Source organism: Drosophila willistoni, chromosome 3R (genome assembly GCF_018902025.1).
Source record: "Drosophila willistoni isolate 14030-0811.24 chromosome 3R, UCI_dwil_1.1, whole genome shotgun sequence".
Lineage (NCBI taxonomy): Eukaryota > Metazoa > Arthropoda > Insecta > Diptera > Drosophilidae > Drosophila > Drosophila willistoni.
Window position 1 is genome coordinate 26,794,648 of NC_061086.1, and position 21,343 is coordinate 26,815,990.

General features: G+C 37.9%; 3 protein-coding genes across 3 annotated transcripts; 2 read left to right on the forward strand and 1 right to left on the reverse strand.

Annotated features, from left to right (window-relative positions):
* Positions 1–6,084: 6,084 nt before the first annotated feature.
* On the forward strand, positions 6,085–8,940 carry LOC6647364 (sodium-independent sulfate anion transporter). The gene is made up of 5 exons (XM_002069707.3): positions 6,085–6,572; positions 7,014–7,234; positions 7,301–7,622; positions 7,687–7,848; positions 7,918–8,940. The coding sequence occupies exons 1-5, from the start codon at positions 6,098–6,100 to the stop codon at positions 8,619–8,621; spliced, it is 1,884 nt and encodes a 627-aa protein (XP_002069743.1). The 5' UTR covers positions 6,085–6,097; the 3' UTR covers positions 8,622–8,940.
* Positions 8,941–17,729: 8,789 nt separating this feature from the next.
* Positions 17,730–18,936, reverse strand: LOC6647363. The gene is made up of 4 exons (XM_002069706.4): positions 18,765–18,936; positions 18,439–18,690; positions 18,260–18,382; positions 17,730–18,196 (listed from the first exon to the last, which is right to left on the reverse strand). The coding sequence occupies exons 1-4, from the start codon at positions 18,854–18,856 to the stop codon at positions 17,974–17,976; spliced, it is 690 nt and encodes a 229-aa protein (XP_002069742.4). The 5' UTR covers positions 18,857–18,936; the 3' UTR covers positions 17,730–17,973.
* Positions 18,937–19,861: 925 nt separating this feature from the next.
* On the forward strand, positions 19,862–20,775 carry LOC124459787. Its single transcript, XM_047009408.1, has 2 exons — positions 19,862–20,438; positions 20,536–20,775. The coding sequence occupies exons 1-2, from the start codon at positions 20,206–20,208 to the stop codon at positions 20,663–20,665; spliced, it is 363 nt and encodes a 120-aa protein (XP_046865364.1). The 5' UTR covers positions 19,862–20,205; the 3' UTR covers positions 20,666–20,775.
* Positions 20,776–21,343: the final 568 nt, after the last annotated feature.

Consider the following 21,343-nt stretch of genomic DNA (forward strand, 5'->3'; position numbering starts at 1 on the left):
GGGGAAGACACGTCAAATGCCACCTTTTATTATTATTCCCCCCCCTTCGAACATTATTTTAAATACCAATTACATGGGGGGGATGAGAGTGTGAAGTAACTAGGTGGAGGGGTGTGTTGAAGGGAAAATGGCGCAAATTGCCGTAAATCCATTTTGGAAGGCTTTGCTATGTTTGCTGTCGATGCTGATGCCAATTCCGTGGGAGTCTGTGACGCTTGGGCTCAGGCATTATTCCTAACGAGCAACATGATCATAAAAATAAACGCAAACACACACAAACACACTCACATGCACACACACACACACACACACACGGACAACAACAACGAGTAGGAGTGCCTTAGTTTTTATTTTTACACCTGTTTACAAAACAAACTCTGTGGAAGGAAAAGCAAATTTGACTGCGCCAGCACGCACACAATTAAATTTCCGGTACAACACCTATAGAAAAAAATAAAAATGGTAGGAAAACTCACATCAGTCCCATCCCCAAAAAACATTTTGATTTCCACCAATGGGGGAGGGGGAGGAGGAGGAAAGGCAGCAGCATGTTGAAGTTGCATGTTGAGACCATTAAAATTACGCCTAACACACAGAAAGTCTCGTAAAAATGTTCGTATGAGTAATTTTTTCCATCTCTCTCTCCCACACCCGCTCTATCTATCTATCTCTTTCTACTTAGCGTTTTCCTTTGGCCGCGCACAGAGAAACACGTTTCATTAGAAATCCATGGCACGTCTCTTTCGAGGCGACATGGAGCAATTTTCAATATACACACACAGACACACACAGACACATCCCTATATATGGTGGCATAAGTGGGCGTGGCAGTTGACGGAAACAATGCCGCAGCAAGGCTGTCAAAATTGGCAAAAATCGACGCCGCTTCGTTTGTCCTTAACTAAAAATCAAAGGCAGAAGCAGCAGCGACACTCGCAGCCGCATTTACGTGTGTTGTTTGCCCCACATGCGGCGTATACGTAATATTTGCCAGAGATTATTATATGGGGCACTTGAGACGACGACGAGACGCGTCTTCAATAAAAAAAAAGCATAAGAACAGTAATACTCTAACACACCCACACCCACACCTATACATACAATAAATATATAAACTGTACTTATAATAAAATTTCGTTTAATTTCGAGTTTTGAATTTCATTTTATTTCTTCTACTTTTTCTTAGGCATTTTTTCGTTTTGTTATGGTTTTTTTTTTTCGTTTTGAGATTTTTTGCCAGGTGTTGTGCCTAACTTGTGCCTTTTACGTGATAAAATTTTAATTTATTTTTCTTCTCTTTTTGCTTGCGAATTATAATTTGATTTTTAATGGATTTTTACTGTGGCAATCGTAATCATCATTATCCTACACCGATTTATGATACACTTAGGAGACAAGCAATATTTGAAAGCAAAGTCTAGCAGAAATTAATCAAATTTTGGATATGCCATTTAACTAATCAGATCTACGTATGTAGCTATAAACTATATAGTTAGCAGTTCTCAACATAAGAATTGTTGTCCCGGCGGTTGAAAAGTTAAATTATACCAAATTTCGCAGCCAATTTCATTTATCAAATTCATTATCGAACTCACATCAATCGCTCATAATTTGCTAACCAAATAAAGATTGTATGGTGAAACAGGAAAGAAACACATTGATATAATTGTATATATTATAGGTTTTTAGTGCAAAATTCCCCATTTCCATTCATTGGCTGGGCGCAGCACTCAATAATCTTCTGATTGTTCTTATCAGTAACACGAGTGCAAATACGACTGCAAGATAGTGCCCCAGCGAAATTGGAATGACGAATTTCTTGCTTTAAGACTCTAGATTCCAGATAATGGCCCTTAGTTGAGTTTATTTCACTTGTCTTTTATTGCAGCTCAAACAAAAGATGAAAACAATGTGTCATCCACTTTCTCGGAAATGAAATCGCAATGATTAGAAATTGATTAGAAATAAATTTTAATTAGTCTTATCGTGCGACAAAACCAAAAAAAAAGAACAGAAAAAAGGCAATATTTTTATAGATATGAAAAGAAATATTTTGTGAGAATATTTCTAGTTGAAAATGCAACATCAACTGCTCTGCTCTGATGCTTCATGTTTTCATCTGCACTAAATAGACATTTCTAACTAGCAAACAAACTTTGTGGATGTAGCTTCAGGTAGTAGATAGTTAGGTAGGTATGCGAGTCAGGTGCGTTGTGAATTTTGCTGCAACAGTCATTATAATAATGCCACAACGAAGTGTGCTCGGAAATAGTAATCAGGCATGTCTGGGAGATTGTCCAGCAGACGAGATGGAACTGGTTGAGCATCAGCACAGCTGCTTCAGCCATTCTTGTGTGGAAATGTAGGAGAATGTTGAAAACGTTGAATGGGTGGAAAAAGGTGGTAGGGCACTTAAAATTTTCATTTAAATATGTGCACAATTGTTGCAATCGTTACGATGGCCATAAATGCCGGCAAATAATAACTTTAAGTGCATCATTTTATGAACTTCCTCTCTCACCCTCTCTCTCTCTCTCGCTCTCTCTCTTGCTTTCTCTTTCTCTGTGTTATGAGTTCTTCATCCAGTCATTGTGTCTTATGATAAGCTATGGGAGTACGTGCGAAGCAATTTCCATAAAAATAAGAAAATAAAAATACCTTGCATTGCAACCAAATTTGATGTTCCCTGGCAAGGTAAAGATTCAATGTTAATTTAGGTTAAGGAAAAATGTGCCCAAAGGTAATCACATAGAAATAAATACAAATAATGTAATGTTGGCCTTTATATTTGTTACAGACTAGAAGCTCTAAGACAGTTTTATTTGTAGTACTTAACAGTTAGGAGTAATATTAGTATGTTAGATTTCTCACCTATATGAAATAGATCCTTGATCATGTTTATGGTAAGCTTAAGTAAGAAAAGTGTTGAGTATGTGTAGAGTTACAGCATAATACCATAACACCGGGACGATTTCGAAAGGCTTTGAGAAGAAGCCATAGACTTTATCTGTATTTATTGACTTCAGGCAAGGATTTGACCGAGTCTGGCCTTTAAAATTGAAGCTCAGCTTAATGATAGTAAGCATGCCTCAGGTGATCAAATAGAATTGGTGAAATGGAATAAGTAGGAAAGGGGACATAGCTGTGACTCAAGCCTAGTTAAGACATTCTCATATATTTTTGACATGCGGTATTGAATGACAGCTTGAGCCCTGTAAATTATGTATATTCGTTAGACGTTCTGCAGATCCATATTTCTATATTGGAAAAGTCTCTTATATGATATGGGATAATGGTTATCACAAACTTCTCACTCACATAGGTAATAAGCATGAAGAATTTGTAGGTATATAGTTTTTAGAATAAAATTATTATAATTGCCTCATCTAACTATGTATGTATGTATGTATAGATTTCTGGTTGCCTGCCTGTTATTGAAACATTCGATTATGCCATATAATTGAGAGTCTCTCATGCCTGTTTTTGTTTCTGATTTGGAATTGTTGTTATTTTTTTTTTATTTTTATTATTTTGCCTATCCTAAAGGCTCGATATTTGCATTTTGATTTAATTGATTTTGTGCAAATTTGCAAACAACTCGCCTGCATATGCATACATTTGCAAAAAGCGTCAGCCAAAGAGGAAGTGGGGTGGCGGCTGAGAGGAGGGGGGGATGAAAAAAAAGACAAATGGCAAACCAAACCAAATCAAACCAAGCGCAACCAAACCAAAACCCATTCAAAATTTTACACTCTCTTGTTATGCAAACGCATTTAGCGCTAATTGTTTGCATATATATGTACATACAAATACATATGTATTTGTGTCCATGTGTAAATATATGTGAGAACACATGCATTTATCCATTTACATAACGCACTCAGATTCAAATTTGAAATAACAGACAGTTACAATTGCCGCTGTCCTCCTGCTAATGGGTAAAAATGTATTTATAAATTTCTGACACGCACGAATTGAAAAATTGCAAATGGAATAAAAAAAAAGCAAATTTTGCCTTTTATATGTAAGTTGTGATTAAACGCAGATTTATATAGATTTTGCATAATAACCAATGTAGCAGACAAAATGCAGACTGAAATCGGTTTTCGAATAACAAATGAGCCGATTAGTGCATTAAAAATTTTACCGAAAGGGATTTAATGCATGAATCATAAATCTTCCATCTACATTCATATATGGAATGCAAGTGCCTCCCTCGATTTTTGTTGTTGCCAACTATTTTGATTTGAGGCAACTTTTCACTTAAGACCAAAATGTTAACTCAGTGTCAAAGTCAATCAAAACTTTTTAATTTTAATTTACATTAAAATTATACTGAAATTTTTTATTTGCTTTGACATTTGCTGCCGCCATTTCCATTCCAGTTTGTCTCCTTTGCTTGTTGTTTATTTGTTTTGTTTGTTGTTCGGTTTGGGTTAATTTGCATAAACAATTTTTTATATCTCGCCATTTGCCATTTCTCTCATTAACTTGACGTAGTTAAGGGAGCAAACTTTTCACACGCATACACACACACACACACACACGCATTTGCATAACTCAAAAATCTAGAGACGCAACGGGCACGCAGCAAAATATGTATAAAATGAAAATGGGCACGGAAAATAAATATGAATCATACGCCATGTGTGCCAACCATAATGACTGGGGCATGCAAAATGAATTTGAAAAGTTAAATAAATAAGAAAGAGTCTGTCTCTCAAAACGTGAAAAATATGTAACAAACAAAAAACAAAAGGCAAATTTGTTATAAACTCAAAAGCAATTATGGCAAAGAAGCAATTTGAAACAAATGTATTTACCATTTGGTAAAAGTTCAGATGACTTTTGAAGTTACAGAACTTGTAATGATTTCTGATGCTCTAAGATTTGTCCTTGTACCTTCTTATGAAATGATCTTTCTAACATTGAACTCGAATTTCAAATGTTCAATAATGTATCAACATTAGTTAAACTTTTAATAGTATTTCACAGTCTACGGTGTTGGATTTGGTATGGCCTTTCATTTCTATTAACAATAAGATCCTTTTAAAACCACAAAGTTATCACCTTCTAATATAAAGCAATCGTAGTGGAGAAATCGAAAGTTAACCATATAAAATCTGGAATATCGATCCCTTAAATATGCAACAGACTTCCAAAAATTATGGCCTAGAAAACGTATTTAACTTTTGGTATACAAAGTTGTCATTAATTTCTTAATCACAAGACATTCGAAAATTCATTTCAAAAAGCGATTTATTTGACTGTCTATGTGTTGGATCCAAAAGCAATTATTTTTATTAACTTTGTTCAGTTTATTAGAATGGGCAACTGTTATAGGTAAACGAAAACAATTAGTTTATTCCCATTTAATGTTGCAAATATTTGAGATTGTTTCGATTAGCTGTGGTTTAAAATTTTCATTCATTTGCAAGTTTTTATCTACGTCTTTGACATACTTTTACTACATCCTGCACAAAGCTCTTACCTCACGTCCTCCTCTCTGCAGTTCTCAGGTCTTTGACAATATGAAAAATTTACATAGCTGTGCCATAATTCACACTATTTAATCTAGATATTATCTCATTTGACCGCCAATTAACAGGTAATTAACTAAATTTTGGTGATTGTCGTCGTGATCTCGGACTCTGTTTTCGTGGTTGCGTCTAAGTGAATTTCCAGACAGGCGTAACCAGTACCAAAGTGTCAGGCTTAACTTGTAAATATTGACTTAATAATTAGGGAGTAGAAGTGGGCGTGGCTTAAGAATCGAGACATATGGTATCAGGCGATAACGATTGATAAGTCTAAACGTGACAATGCCATAATTAGAGCAATGTTTACGACAAATGCAAGGCAAAAGAAAAATGGGACGAAATCAAATGGAATCAGCTGATTTCTCTCCTACTATATACACATATATATTATATCTTATACACATATGCAATTGAGCGTGCCAAAAAAGCTCTGATATTTTAAGCAAACAAGCTTAGCCGCAAGATGATCTATTTGGATTTGTATCAGCAAGTCGAGCGAATATAACATCATTTTCAATTCGCGTTTCGTGGCGTAAAGATCTCGCATCAATTTCGAAATGTATCCGCAATTGGAGACGGAAGCTGAACAGCAAAAAAAGGCAACTATTGTACGGCTCCTGCCAAAAAGTGATAACAATGGCACTGAAACGGAGAGAAAAGACCCACCGCCAAGTAAATGGAAACGCCGCGTATTGCGTCATGTGCCAATGTTTCAATGGCTACCTGCCTATAATATGGAATGGGGTATTGATGATTTTATCAGTGGCATTACCCTGGGACTCACCATAATACCCGAGAGTATAGCCTGTGCCCTTCTCGCTGGTCTGCCGGCTCGATACGGCTTGTGTTCGGCATTTATTGGACCTTTGATCTATTTGATATTTGGCTCCATCGATAAGGTTATTATTGGTCCGACAAGTCTGGTGGCTTTGGTTAGTGTTCAATTCACTGTGGGTCGTCCCATTGAGTTTGCCTTCCTCTTGACATTCCTAAGCGGCATCGTGCAGATCATTATGGGCACACTGAAAATGGGTGAGTTGATCTCATAATATACCTCTAGATATAAATAGTTCTAAATTGACTTAAATGAACTATGTGCATATATATGTATGTATGTATGTATATGTATGTAGCCCTGAACTTAAGAGAGGTGTGTGCTTTTTTTTATTACATTCACGAGCATAGCGCAAACCACTTTAGTAGATTGTCTGGAATATCCGATTTGAAGCGGTTCAAGAACCTAATTGAGATGATATTTGGTTTGGGCACGCTGTCTAGGCATGAATAAGTCATTCAAACTGATCAAAATTAACACATTTACAGATAAAAATATTTACCCAGCGTACTTAAAGTTGTAATCAAACAGTTGCTAATCAACTTGCTAAAAAATAAAATCTACATTATATCCGTCATCTTCATTTAGAGGTCTTTTGAGTATGTATGTTAGTAAATGTATGTTATTCCCGTTTGCAGGTTTCATTTTTGAGTTCATTTCAATGCCGGTTATCAAGGCATTTTCCTCGGCCACTGCCATTTTGGTAATTGAATCACAACTTAAAGTATTACTTGGCATCAAGTACTTAGTTGCGGGCCTTCTCAGTTCGGTGAAAACTCTCAGTTCTCGCATCGATGAGGCGAATATCGCTGATTTAATAATGGGCACTTGTGCCATAGTTTTCTTACTGCTCCTCGAGGTAAGTTTATTGTTCATTTAAATGATTTCTGCGCTTTACATACAAAATTTCTATAACTTAATTTAGTTGCTGGAGCGCGTGTCGCGGAATGAGAAACGTGGCAAGTTATTACGCATATGTTGCCGCTACTTATCTACCTCAAGAAACACATTAATCGTACTGATTGCTGGCATTGTCAGTTTCATTTGGTTGGGTCAGACGGGTCAGGTGCCATATTCGTTGGGCAAAAGTGCTTTATCCAGTTTGCCCAACTTCACAGTGCCCAGTTTAAGCATTGAAACGCCAGAGCGTACATATAGCTTTTGGGAGGTACTAAAGGAATTGAATATTGGCATTATAGTAATACCAATTGTTGGCATACTAACCAACATATCGATTGGAAAACTAAGTAAGTTGTAAATTACAAATTCAACAACCCTTTCACTTACCTCAAATTTTGTTATTTTTGGCAGCTCCAAAGGGTCTTGTCGATACGAATCAAGAACTTCTCACTGTTGGCCTTTGCAACATGTTTGGCTCCTGTGTCCAGGCTATGCCCTCATCGGGAGCCTTCACTCGTTATGCTATTAGTACGGCATGTGGCCTTAAGACGCCAATGGCAAATTTGTATTTGGGTAAGTTTTGTTAACTTGGCTCAAAGTTGGCAATTCAAGTTTCTCCTTTCACTGTCTGTGCGTTTGCAGGTATAATTGTTTTGCTAGCTTTAAGCTATCTCAGTCCTTACTTCAACTACATTCCGGAAGCAACATTGGCAGCAATTTTGATTTGTTCGATATTCACGCTATTGGATTTCAAATTACCTTTGCGTCTGTGGCGTGAATCGAAACGGGATTTCGGGATTTGGCTATTATGCTTCTGCGTGTGCGTGCTGTTTGGTGTGGAGGTTGGCCTATTTGTGAGCATCATTGTGACGGCTCTGCATTTGCTATTCCTTTGGGCACGTCCTGAGATTCATGTCAAGATACAGGAGCTGGATGATATGCAATACATTTGTGTAACCCCCGGCAATGGCATCTACTTTCCGGCCATCAATTATCTCAGGGAGCGCGTATTGAAAGCGTGCACACAGGCGGATTTCAAGATCACAGTGGTAATTGATGGTCATCGGATAACAGGATTGGATTACACAGCCGCCCAGGGCATATCGAAGCTATCGAGTGATCTGTGTCGTCAGGCCGATGCGTCAAGTTCCATATTATTGATTCTCTATTGTTTCCCCACCGACCTGCAAAAGTTAATCGATCACACCGATAATCTGGTATTCTGTGACACCGAAACTAAGGTCAAAGAGTTCCTAACCCAAGAATCATTGCGCAATGGTTTCATAAATCTCAAAGAGCACATACGGGCTTCTATTGATTTGGGCTACAAAATAGATATGGAATAGGTCCTCATTTAAACACCTAAAACACCCTAAATTTAGCATTAAGTTTACTTCGTGTCAATTGGAGCAACAAGAAAGAAATGGAACAAATGTCTTGATGGCAGTAATTTATAAAAGCCACACTGACCTCCAACTCTGCCCATACGAAGTCAGAGATACAGAATGAGAGAACTCGGGGGGAACTCGAGAGGGAGGGAGAGAGAATGCCGCTGGCGGCGCCGTCAATGATTGCCAAGCTAATGGATTTCTGTTTACTTTTTCACTTAGAACAGGCGCCAAGTGCAAAAAAATAACCAAGAAAAGAAGAAAAAAGTAAAACCAAACCAACTTGTGAAAAATAGCGCAAAGAAATTAGAGAAAAGCGAAAGCGCAATACAAACTCAGCCCAGTGGTTGGTTGGGTGGGTGGGTGGTTGGGTGACGAATAAGAGGGAAAACTAAAAACTGTAGAGAAAAAGAAAAAAATTGCAAGAAATTAAACTAAAATCCTCGCGTAAAGTGGATCAAACTAACTTTTGCACAGTAGACAAGCAAAAGAACTAACGAACTAATAATTAGAATTAAGTCTAATGCTCTCTCTCTCTCTCTCTCTCTATTTCTCTCTCTCTCTCCCTCTTGATAAATAAAATATTTTTAAAATATCTTAGGAAAGAAAATAAAAATTGTCAATAATTAGAAAATTTTAAATTTTATTTTAAGCTGTAACAAATTGGTCAGACATAAGGAATATGACCAAATATGTGAAGGGTATCAAAAAGAAAAAGAAAGTAGCAAAACAAAAGCAAAAGCAAGTTAATTACGTGAGGTTAAGAGAAGCCACCACTTCTAGCACCAGCATCGTCCTTCGTCATCCTTCTTCATTCCTGTCGTCGTAGTCATAGTCTTTACCCCAGTTCCCTCCTGGATCTAAGTAGATTTCAAGCACTTGAGGCGTTGTAAATGAAATGCAGAGACGCTGCCGCTTTCTTATTCCTTCATTCCCCCCTGACCCCATTCACCTCGTTTAGCTGCTGCTGCTGCTGGTTTTGCGCTTTGTTGATTGCATTGGCAAACGAAGTGAGCAGATTTAATGAAATTTAAAGCGTTTGTCCAAAAGGAGCTGCCAGATGCTGCGGTCGGCCAAATGCAGATTGGCCCTGGCCAGAGGGTAAGGTGACTCTGGCCATTGCAATGCAAATTCCTAGCAAACGGGAGCAAAACTGCCTCGGTAATTATTTCAATGGTCTTTATTTGCATGGCAATTCAACTGACTCCGACTCGGAGTCGGTCTGCAGCTTCCAAGTTTACTTTGCTGTCTTTGGACTCTTGGGTGCAGGGTGCTGGGGAGTTGGAGTTTGTCTTGGAGTTTGCCTTGTACTTGGCATTTTCTGCCTTGTTGGGCTAATGAGTTTACCATTTGCAATTGAAATATGGCCGATAAACGATAAGTGTGGAAATGAGAAAACGAATAACGAAATGGATTAGTTTGTTTAAGTGAAGGGGCCAATCCAATCAATGATTGGTTATGCATGCAAACTGAGATTCTCTCATGATTGACCACATGCATCTAATGTAGCATCTTGTTAAGTGATTTTATCTTGCTAATTAAAATACTAGAAATTAACTTAAACTTTAATCGATTGAACAAGATATAAAATGAAATGGCATGCATTTCTTTTATCCAACAGAGATAACATATTCAATTTAAGTGAAATAATTTTATAAATTTCTTGTTATAATCTTAATCAATCTTGTTTACGGTTTGCCATCATTTAACTAGGACAACTCACTTAATAGCCGGGAGAGAGAGAGGGAAAGAGAGAGAAGGTCAAATATTAATACGAAATCAAATCAGTATATCGATATCAATAGCCATGACCACAAATACCAAACATCATTCAAATTGCGGTTCATGCAATCAAATTCTAACGAAAAAAAATAAAGAACAAATCATTAAAAAACCGGAAAAATTGTGGGGCATACTTTGCGGTATTTTTGGTTGTGTGTTGACATACACACCCAGGCTCACACACACACACGCGCACCCACACCCACACCCACACTTTCAACATGGCCAGCATAAAGCCAAAACAAGCCAAACCGCACAAAATTTCTGTTTATTGCTAAATATGCAATAATTTTTCATATTTCATGATGCAGCAGCAGCAGCAGCGGCATCCAATGGCGGCGGCATCCGAGATGGTCAAGCCTAATAATATTTATTTTCACATGCGGTTAGAAACGTAAAAACCATTTCGTTTCGTTTCGTTCACTTTTTGCGGGGCCAAACAAATTAAATTTTCATATGAATTACTTTGCTGGTCACGTAGACAAAATGAAGAGGTGGGCAAAGAGAGAGAGAGAGAGAGAGAGGGAGGGAGTTTGGGAGTTGGTCCAAACATGTCCATTGATACGTATTATGTGACTGACCAAAAGGCAATGGAAATGTGGTCTGGGGCCTAGGTTTTAGTAACAGACGAGAGAATTTTCCTAGCAACTTAATTGCTCTCTGCTGTTGGCCAACTTCTCCCTTTTAAATACAAACGACAAAACGGCAAAAGACATAATTAATAGCAAAGTGAAAGAGGGGGGAGATGGTTGGGTTAAAGGGGCTAAATGGGTTTGAGCTGGAGGTAGACTCATTTATCGATTTTCTGACTAGAGCCTGCGGCTAGGCTTTTAGGACTATCATTCTCATTCTCTGCTTACAGCTCTCTTTCTCTCTCTCCCCGAGTCGTTGCCAATTGGCCTTTGGTCATAAAGCGTTTTAATATGCGCCAAAGTAGTCAAAGCCAAAGCAAAGAGATAGACGGAACAGGGGAGAAGGAGGTGAACTGGTGTCGCGACGTCTGTTTGCTTGTTTAAATTGTTTAAAATGTCAACTTGATTGTGCTTAATTAAATGCCAAAAATCCTTAAGGACAACACCAACACAAAAAAAAAACACAAAATAGACAACAGGAGCAACGCCAAATGCGGGCAGAATAAAGCGAATGTTGGCGAGTTTTGTTAGGGGGGGACTGAGTTGGTGAGGGGTGTGGCCAAAAAGTTCCATAACAAGCACAATGAAAATAATTAACAATTTGTACAAAATAACAAGCACAAAAGTAAATAAATGAAAATGATGTCAATGAGCGAGAGAAAATTGAAGAAGAAGAGGAAGGAGGAGGAGCTTGTAGTGGTGGGGGTGAAAAGCGGAAGCAACCAACTAGTAGCGACAAAAGGGGATTCCCCTTTTGAGCCACTTGGCAAGCAATTGCAAATGCCATTAAGATGTCACGTTCCCTCAGATGCCTTTGATTTTGGCTTGAACTGCCTGAAAGGATTGTCTCTTCAGTCCTTTTGCCTCTCTATACTTGTCTGGCATAGTTAGTTATTTAAGTGCCTTGTTTTTGGTTGAATGACGAAACATTTAATTTAAATTATAAATCAATTTGTTTCTCAAGTAAGGGGGAAATTGAAATTGAGTTGTCATTTAGGCAGCCGAAGATTGAGTTTGAGCTTGGCATCTTTTGTAGTTGTATCGATTCGATATAATGTTGGCTTTTAGTTTCAATATGTTTTGAAGTTTCATTTTAATTTATATATTAAAATATTTTCTGGAATGAGAAAGATATTTATAAATTGGTTATGGAATTAGAGGTTTATTAAGAGGTCAATTTTGATCTAGTATATTTGTTCCGTTTATTCGTTTAAGGATATATAATTATTATCATAATATAATGCTGATTTAAAGGGAAAGAGACTTTAAAAAAGTCCTTATATTTAAAAAAGTCTAACTAATAACATTTTTCTTTTATTTAATAGATATTTTTTCAGTAAAAGTTTGCTTTGTTTAACCAACCAAATCACATGTTAACTAAAATTAAATTAAAATGTTTTAGTAGTCATAGACAAAGTTTGCATGTATGTATGTATTTCTTGAAATTGTTTGAAATTTCATCTCTGTTGTACTCAAATTTCAATTAAATAAGAGAACATGGAAACATAAGTTTCCATTGCATTCATCAATCATCAAAAAGCCACATAATAAAAGCCAAAAACACAACATTTTGAGTTAAACTAAAATAATTGACTGCTGCTTACTACTTAGACAAAAGAAGCAGCACTTGAAACTGATATCTTAAGAAACTAATATCTAACAATTGTAGATGGAAATTCAAATTGCTATTCCAACTGCCATTTACTTTTTGGGTAATTACAATTGCAACATGTTGAAATGATGGCTCTTGAGTTAAGCTAAAATTGGCATTCAAATAAGTGAGTCCAGAGAAAATGCTTCAAGTAACAGTTGCACTTACAGTTAAAGTATCTATAAGATACATTCATGATACACATGTGCCACCGCAAAGGTTTTTATGACGAAAGTATCTTTATGACTGCACAATACACAACACACACACACACACACACATAAACAAAATGCGTAAGTCATAAATCCAGCTTTTTCCTCTGTTTCAACCGAAATTTGTGTGTATGTTTTTTTTACACTTCTTTTGGCTTGTTTTTTATAAACTTTAAGCAGAAAAGTTAAACGCACATCAAAAGCCAACTAATTTGGCTGTAAAAATAACATTAAATCACATTCAACAATAAATAAGGGAGATACAAAATGAAAACAGAGGGAGAGGAAAACACAAAAAAATACAGAGAATACCAAAAATCGAATTGAACACACGCAAGTGGGGAAGGTGGTATGGTTTTTTACCTTTTCTACCCCTGCACCAGTAGCAGCACCCCCCTCAGCTGGAGCACACGAATTGGTCTTTAAGCTTATGTTGCACTTGACTGAGTTTTATGCTTTGATGCTCAATGATTTTATTATTAAAAGCAACTGTCGTGGGTCGGTGGCATCTTCTCTTCTCTCATCCGTTTGCCGCTCCTTTTGCGTTCCCGTCATTTCTGTGGGGTTGTCTTACAACCCCCGCTGCATATTTCTTTATTTTTTTCTTTCGGTCTAGACACTGAAAATTGCCAACGGCTTCCACTTCACCTTGGGAGTCGAACTTGCTTAGCTGTCTAAATATGTCACTTGAATTTGATGATGGCCAGGCCACTTGCAGCAGGAGCAACAGCAAAAGCAACACACACACCAGGAAACAGGAAACAAAGTGAAAGAACAAAAACTGTTGCCTGCTTTTTTGGGCCCACTCTCACATATTCGCAATCCTATTCCCCTCTTTCATTCATTTTACCCTACTCAGGCACACACGCTTGAGTTTCAGTACTTCAGTATTTCGCCCCCCTCTTAGTGTGCTGCCGTGTGTTGTTTTCTTAAAATATTAGTTTCCTTTTTCCACATCTTCCTATTTTGGTTCTTCTTTTCTTTATTTTTTTTCATCTTACTACATTTGACTTTGACTATGGGGAAATTGTTTTACTGCTTTTTATTGTCATCTTTGTTATTTGTTATTGTAGTGGCTGTTGTTGTTGTTTCATCCCTCTCATGTGACTAACTGTGTATATGTGTGTGTGTGTGTGTGTTTGTATCTGTGTATTATTTGCTTTGACTCAGTTACAGCTACCTCAGGCAACCACCGGGCCAAGAGCAAGTTGTCATGAATAATGAAAAAGCAACGTGAATATATTTCCTTAGGTTATTTGCTGTGGGTGAGTGAGAAGTGCCACAAGTAAGTAGTCGTATGTTGTTCTCAATGGGCGGCACAATGAGCACCACACGTGAAGTACACTGAGAAAATTGGGATGTATTTTGTTCTTTTCAAGTATTCAGTATGATCAACTGCTGAATATAGATCGCCGAACCTAACAGAATACGACAATGAAGTGATGAACGGTTACTCACACAGATTTCTTTCAGTGCATGGCTTGTCCTTTAGGACTTGGCTAGCAGGTATTCATCCCAAACGCCAAATACCAGGACTAACCAAATGTCAATTGCTAATTCACCGTGTGTCGACGTAGTCACACTCCTAGCCGGCATTTGCCTCCTTGTCCGTTTGTCTGTGTGCCACAGTCGTCTGCTTTTTTTTGTGCCATATCATCGTCATGAATCGATTCTCACTTTCATGTTCCTCAATATCGCCAATATATTCCCTTATTTAACGTTCATTGCTGGCAGGCGTGCTCATAGTTTCCCATTCCCGGCCACCAGTTCTTCTTTTTTCTACTTTATATCTTCTTATTGGGTCTGAAGTGTGGGGGCTTTTGCCTTAAGCTAGTGTCCTCCTTCTTTCTATTCAGTTTCGGCTTTGCTGTTTGCATTTCAAATATTCGTTTGTCCATTCGTTGGGAAAATCGAAATCAACAAAGCAAATAAACATTCAATAAACCGACCCTCAAACGAAGGAAAAAACAACAAATGTCAATAGATAAGCTTATCAGGGAGTCGCAGAGGGGGGAAATCCCTGAAAAGAAAAACTGTCCAAGTCGTGGCTAATTAAAAAGAAGAACTTTAAATGAACTGCCAGATCTAAATGACAGGCAGGGAGATATTAAAGCAAATATGCTGCCAGCTTAATGAAAAACTTGTTCATTCACACCCTAGATCCTTGCTGCTAGCTCCACAGAAATATCCAGGCAAATGTCAGCACCAACTAAAGTCAATTTTAGCCCAAAACACCAAACATTGAGAACTTGCCATACGCAGCCGAACAAAATGAAAACTTTCACCAAAGGCAAAGTGCAATTCCAACCCACACTTCCGTTCACTCAAACCAAAAGCAAAAACAAAGCAGCAAAAAAAAAAAAGACAAAAAAGCCAAGGAACAAAAAAAAAGCAGCAGCAAGTCAAAATGAGTTCCGGAAGTGGCAAAACAACAGCAGCAACAGTAAACTGAAATGCTAAACCAACAAATATTACAACCAAAAAGGCCAAGACACAAAAAACGAAAAAGGAAAACAAGAGCATGCCTTGGCTGTTCAAACCGCATAACAGATAAAGGCCAAAATTACTTTCTGGCCAAGAAGCTGCCACGATGCGTAGCCACGAACCGCAACTTGAAAACTAAACACAACCCGAAAACACTGGACAGCAGCAACAGCAACAGCAACAACAACAGAAAGGAGACATTGAAAGGAATATAGTTTGGAAAATGAGTTTATGAGCAGCAGAGGATCCTTTTGGGAAAACTTGTTTTCCTTAGCTGAGTTGAAAGCCATTTTGGGATCAGCCAAAGTGCAATGAGCTGTGATTTATGAAGATCCATCTTGAAGTTGACTGACTGACTGGCTGACTGAGAGTGCCATAAGGGAATTAGATTGTTTGCCCATTTTTTTTAAAGCCTTTGACTTGTGAAAATGTTGGCAAAACTTTAACGTACAACTAAAATGTGATTAAAAAACTTTTCGCATTTGGCTTTTATATTGTTGAAATCTCTTGGCATCTCTGCCAATAACCATTTACACTTTCATGTAAACAGCATTAAAGTCGAATTACCAACAAAAAATCCAAAATCCCCTTCATTTTACATCTTCTGTCGCCTGCTTCCAATTTCTAACTCTTTTGTGCCCTCTCACTCTCTCTCTCTTGTTCGCTTGTTCTTGTTCTCTATCTGAATCTGAATCTGCAAAGCCACAAAACAATCTTACAATTTTCTATGCCACACCTATAAAAAGCCGCAATGTTGCTGCTGCAAGCAACCAAAACAAAAATCCAAAGGCTAAAGCTGGCCAACCTTCTATTACAATTTTACTCCTCTCTCTCTCTCTCTGATTGCAAAAACCATAGGAAAAGCTACAATACAATGTATGACGGCAAGGAGCATAGGAGACAGGCGACACAGCTTCGAAGTAAGAACAAAACTTTGCAACTGTGGCACAAATTGCAATGCCAAAAGGCGGTTGCTGCTGCTTCACCCATTGTTGCTCCTTTTTCTGTAGTTGTTGCTGTTCTTGTTGTTGTTGTTGTGGCTATGACTGTGACTGTGGGCCAACCACAAAAATAAGTGTTTACAGCATTGATTACAAGCGATGGGCGTGGCCCCACCATACAGGAGTGGCAATGTCAGTTGCTGTTGATTAGAGCAGAGCAGTCTCTGGTAAAACCAAACACATTTTTGCATTTTTCTTAAGATTGGTGTGAACATTGGCTCCGTCCAGTTGTCATCCGTGAATCTGGTGTCAGTCAGGTTACCGTGTCAGCAGGGAAATGTCCCCCATATACACCTACACGGTTAGGTTTATATGGCGAAAGATTGAGATTAGAGATGGACAAATCGAAATAGGAAATATTGAAATACTTATGGAATGCAAAACAAGCAAATCGAAATTAGAATTTAAATGTATTGCATGGGACACCTAGTTGGACTCTTAATACTTATGGTATTGGCACGGGCTCTAGAGTAAACCGATAGTTACACACTCCAATCTCTAGTTGATGTGGAAAGTGGGTTATATTTGTGTTTTAGGTGTCGACTCCTGCGGCCGCACACAATTGACAAACAGTGAAACCCTTTTTGTGGCACTTCCGTTGCGTTTGTTTGCTAGTTTACAACCCACTGACGACAATGCAAACCTCCCTCCGGGTCATCTACACTCACCCCTCCCCCAAGCCCATGCTATTGGCATCCTAGCCTTGGCTTGCTGTTGTGACAAAAGTTCATACCCCAAGCATTTGAACTGCATTTCATTATAGGGAAACTGGAACTGGTCCTCGTGCCTGGTGTGTGTGCTCCGAGTCTTGGACCCAAATGCAAATGCAAATGGTGTTGGCGCCATATTGAAAGCACTGCAAACTCTACTTCAATGGCAACACCTACAAAGCTAGTGCCGCCACTCCCCCTAACAGTCACTCCCACAATTGCTACCATGACCCGTATTTCTAGCCGTAGCGTCAGTCTTTTGTGGTCTAGGTCTCTTGAGGGGGAAAGAGGAGGAGCAGGAGTCTGGATGGAGAGTATATGTATACCAAACGAAGCGTATAAGTGGCCCTTATCGTGTGGGTGGGAGTTGGGGTGGTGCGGCTTCCCAATCTCTCCTCTCTTATCCTCTAAATTCTTTCTCCCAAACCTCTACCCAATGGCTTCTATATTGTATATTGGCAAATATTCTCATGACAATAGGAATTTTTATTGAATTTATGCAAAAATTGCAAATTTCATTCACCACTCACATAGTTCTTGTTGTTGTTCGTGTTGTTGCTATTGCTGTTATTGCTTTCTTGTTGTTTTTTTTTTTTTTTGGTTTTGTAATTTTATTTAAATTTCCTTTTGTTTTTTAGAGTTAATATTTGAGAGTAAATAGATTGCATGTGACAGTAAATGAATAGAGTTGAAAATAAAAGGTATTGCAATCGATATTACACAACATAAAAAGTGGGCTTGATGGGCAGGAAGAGAACGGAAACGAGGCTGACAGCCAACAATTTTGAAAATTTGTTGTTTAAAGATAAAAATCTATATGAATGCAAAAGTGCCCCATTTAGAAATCCGAACGCACTTTTTCCAAAAACATTTGTAAATATGCAGTATCCTTTTCTGTTCTTTGGTATTTGCGAGCCATATTTATGGCTGATTCGAATCCAGTTTCGTTATTCATACGTTTCATGGTGCCAGCACGATAGAGCCAAGCTTTCATACATTTGGGATTTAATTTATGCAAGACATAATCCAAATCCAATAGAGCCAAGTTATATTCACGTTTCCTTATCAGAGTAAAAGAAACTTAAGTATAGAAATATCTAGCTTAAAATCTCTCTAAAACTTACTTTACAAAAGCCAAAGCACGATTACAATAGAGAACTGGCGTATCATTAATATACGATAAACCTTTGGTATACATTAAAATGGCACGCTCATAATTATTTTTACGAAAATCATCGTTGCCCAATCTGAGTGAGAATATTCAATAAATAAAGCTCTCCTTTTCAAATCTAACTCAACTTGCCTGCGAAAATTCTCAGCCACTCGATGGCGTTCCTCAAACGCCTGTTGACGTTGTTTTTTAGTCACATCGACTTGACGCATAAACGACATCTGATTCACATTAACCGGCTTGTGGGTTCGTCTTGACACGGACTTTGAGGCACCATAGGATTTCTTACCCTTTGGCATTCGTCGAATGACTATAAAATTGTCTTCTGTCACACCAGCTGTAATATCAACTTCCGGTGTCTTTACATCCTTCTCTTTGGTGTTACTGCGAAATTACAAGCAACAGAATAAGTAGCCATCAATTTCTAGATTAATTTTTGATGAAAAATATATATATACTCTGATTTATTGGCTGCTATAATATCTTCCAATTGTTTCATAAAACTCATAACTTCTGATGGTCCAAATAAAAAGTCCTCTGGATCTTCCATATTTTGTTTTTTTTTTTTTGGTTAGTTTTAGTCGTCTTCTTGACGTAGGGAATGAAAACTGAGCTATATATATTTAAAAGTTGTTTCCAACTAGTTTTTCCTAGCCAACTTGAAGAAGGAAAAGTAATAATCATTAGGTACAGCTGCAGTTATCTGGACATGAACTTGCCTCGAAGGCAACATGTGTGCTCTTCCCCCTATTGCCTCACCTCCCAATGCGCTACTCTCCGAGTGTAATGGTGGCAGGATGAGTACTTTACCCTCTACCCTCTATCTCTTTCTCTTAGTCAGTCTATCTATGGCATGCAGCAAATTAGTTAGAACAAGGAAACTGGCATCTGGCTCGTTAGCCAGCATGTGGTTTTTAGGATTAACTCAATTAAAAATTTTGTGGCATTAAAATTGTCTTGCAAGAGAGCAAAAAGAGGAATGTTGCGAGTGTCGCTGTGTGTGTGTGTGTGTGTGCGAAGAATGGCGTGTAAAAACTGTGAAAAGCTTATGCCGTTAGTCTACCTAGAATTTTCCTTCTCTCTGTCACATTTTCATCTTTATTTGTGCCTGAAATTATTTAATTGAGTTTGTTTGAAAATTTCTTTTAAATTAAGAAAGTTTTTTGCACGTGACATTCTTTTTCTATTTTTTTTTTGTGGTTTTGCTTCCGGCAACTGAATTGCGCTTAGGGGGAACAAGAGAACGGAGTCCATGGCCATGCAGCACGTGCTGTATTAGGGGGAAACTTTGGGCAATCGAAATGACAATAATCATAGAAGTCATGCATATGCTAGGAGAGGGAATCACAGCTCCGAGAAAAGAAAAAAGGGTTCGTCTAACAATTTAACATTATTAATCGAGGCCACAAAACGTTAGGACTGTTGGCTTGAGGTTTAGCCAAAATACGATGAAGATCTATGGGGGAATATTACAGTTAAAAGTATATACAGCTAAAGTTAAGTTAAGCTTAAGTTAACCAAAGGCACTAAACATTTATTCAATAATTTTTATAGATGTTATGAGCTTCCCTTTAAACATCTTTAACCTAATTTGCTTTGTTCTGTCATTTAGTATTCTAACGCGAAAATTATTAACAATTTTCTTTGACTTAATGTTGATCACGTTTGGCAGCATTTTCTCATTAATATTTGTTAGCAGTAGCTGCAAGTGGCCTGTCCATCAGTTGACGTACTGACCACTTTTTCTCATCCTGCGACTTTTCTTTATATGCTGGTCATTGGCACAGAAACCCAGTGACAGAGGCATGCAACATGTTTAAGGACAGATAAGGAACACGAACAGGACAGGGCAAGAGCAAGGGCTGGAGAGCAGGGAGCAGGAGAGTTACAAGAAGCTAAATGTGCGAACATTGCAAAAGCATGGCATACTTACAGGCGCTGATGCTGTCACGCCCGACATTGATGACTGCGTTGACAAGTTGCTACGGCTACAGCTGGACAACAACAGCAACAACAACAACAACTATGGCAAATGCCAGCGATGATGACAAGAATGTGCGGGCGTCTCTCGAGAAATGTGTCAAGCGTGGCGACTTGAGCTGCATAAGCAAACAGCAGGGGATTTTGGTTTGGTGAGTGGGTTGATAGGTGCTGGGGAACTGGTTGCCAGCTAACTATTTCTGGCTTAACCTTAACTTACGCCATTGTTTTGTGAACTTTAAACTTTAGCTCACTCCTGTTCGAAAGTATCTCAGATTTGTGTTTCGCATTTGTTGGCCAAACAATGTTGAAGTTCAGTCTTAAAGGTAAAACGTTTGACCGCCGCGAGCTAAGCCACTTTTCGCCTTTTTCAACGTAACCGCTTTACCTTTTGACCAAGAAGAAAAAAAATGTTCCAAAAGAGTAAAGCCAAATTTACTGATACTCTTATTACAGAACATTTAATGATAAAATCAAAAATTCATAAACTGTGACTTTCTTTATAGTAAACGAATAAAAAATTGTGCTAATAAGCAACTAAACTATAAAAGAGTATTCAAAGTCGGATCTGCCATGTTCAACTCAAAATCTGACTTCTGCCGTTGAAGTGAAAGACAAGCAAAAGATTGTACTTTGCCCTACCAGCCGCCAGGCATACTTTGTAACCGAGCAGAACAAAAAGGAAAACACCAAAACATAAAGATACATACATATAAAGAGTGAGTGAAAAAAAACAAGAAAAGCCAACACGCGAAAAACGTGCAGAAATAAATTGCATAAAGGTTGGCGCGCAACACAACAAAAAGAAAATATGTTAAAAATGTTGTTATTCACACACACACACACACACACACACACACACACACACACACACACACAATCTTGACGATCCATTCCCTTCGACCCTGGCTCTAAGGCTTAACTTGTTTTTTTATACACTTGAAAAAATCAGAGAGCAAGTAAGCCATTATAAACATTAACTCGTTTCAAGAAACAAAAAGAAAATGTGATTTAAATTAAGACTTAAGTTTCGCTAATGGAAATTATAAATAAACTC

Bases quoted from the DNA above. Each gene is read 5' to 3' on its own strand.
- LOC124459787 (XM_047009408.1), top strand. From the start codon at position 20,206: ATGTGCGAACATTGCAAAAGCATGGCATACTTACAGGCGCTGATGCTG. The intron at 20,439-20,535 runs GTGAGTGGGTTG...TTTAAACTTTAG, and splicing joins CAGCAGGGGATTTTGGTTTG to CTCACTCCTGTTCGAAAGTA.
- LOC6647364 (XM_002069707.3), top strand. From the start codon at position 6,098: ATGTATCCGCAATTGGAGACGGAAGCTGAACAGCAAAAAAAGGCAACT. The intron at 7,623-7,686 runs GTAAGTTGTAAA...TATTTTTGGCAG, and splicing joins CATATCGATTGGAAAACTAA to CTCCAAAGGGTCTTGTCGAT. The intron at 7,849-7,917 runs GTAAGTTTTGTT...GTGCGTTTGCAG, and splicing joins AATGGCAAATTTGTATTTGG to GTATAATTGTTTTGCTAGCT.
- LOC6647363 (XM_002069706.4), bottom strand. From the start codon at position 18,856: ATGGAAGATCCAGAGGACTTTTTATTTGGACCATCAGAAGTTATGAGT. The intron at 18,691-18,764 runs GTATATATATAT...GTAATTTCGCAG, and splicing joins ATAGCAGCCAATAAATCAGA to TAACACCAAAGAGAAGGATG. The intron at 18,383-18,438 runs GCAAGTTGAGTT...ATTCTCACTCAG, and splicing joins GTGGCTGAGAATTTTCGCAG to ATTGGGCAACGATGATTTTC.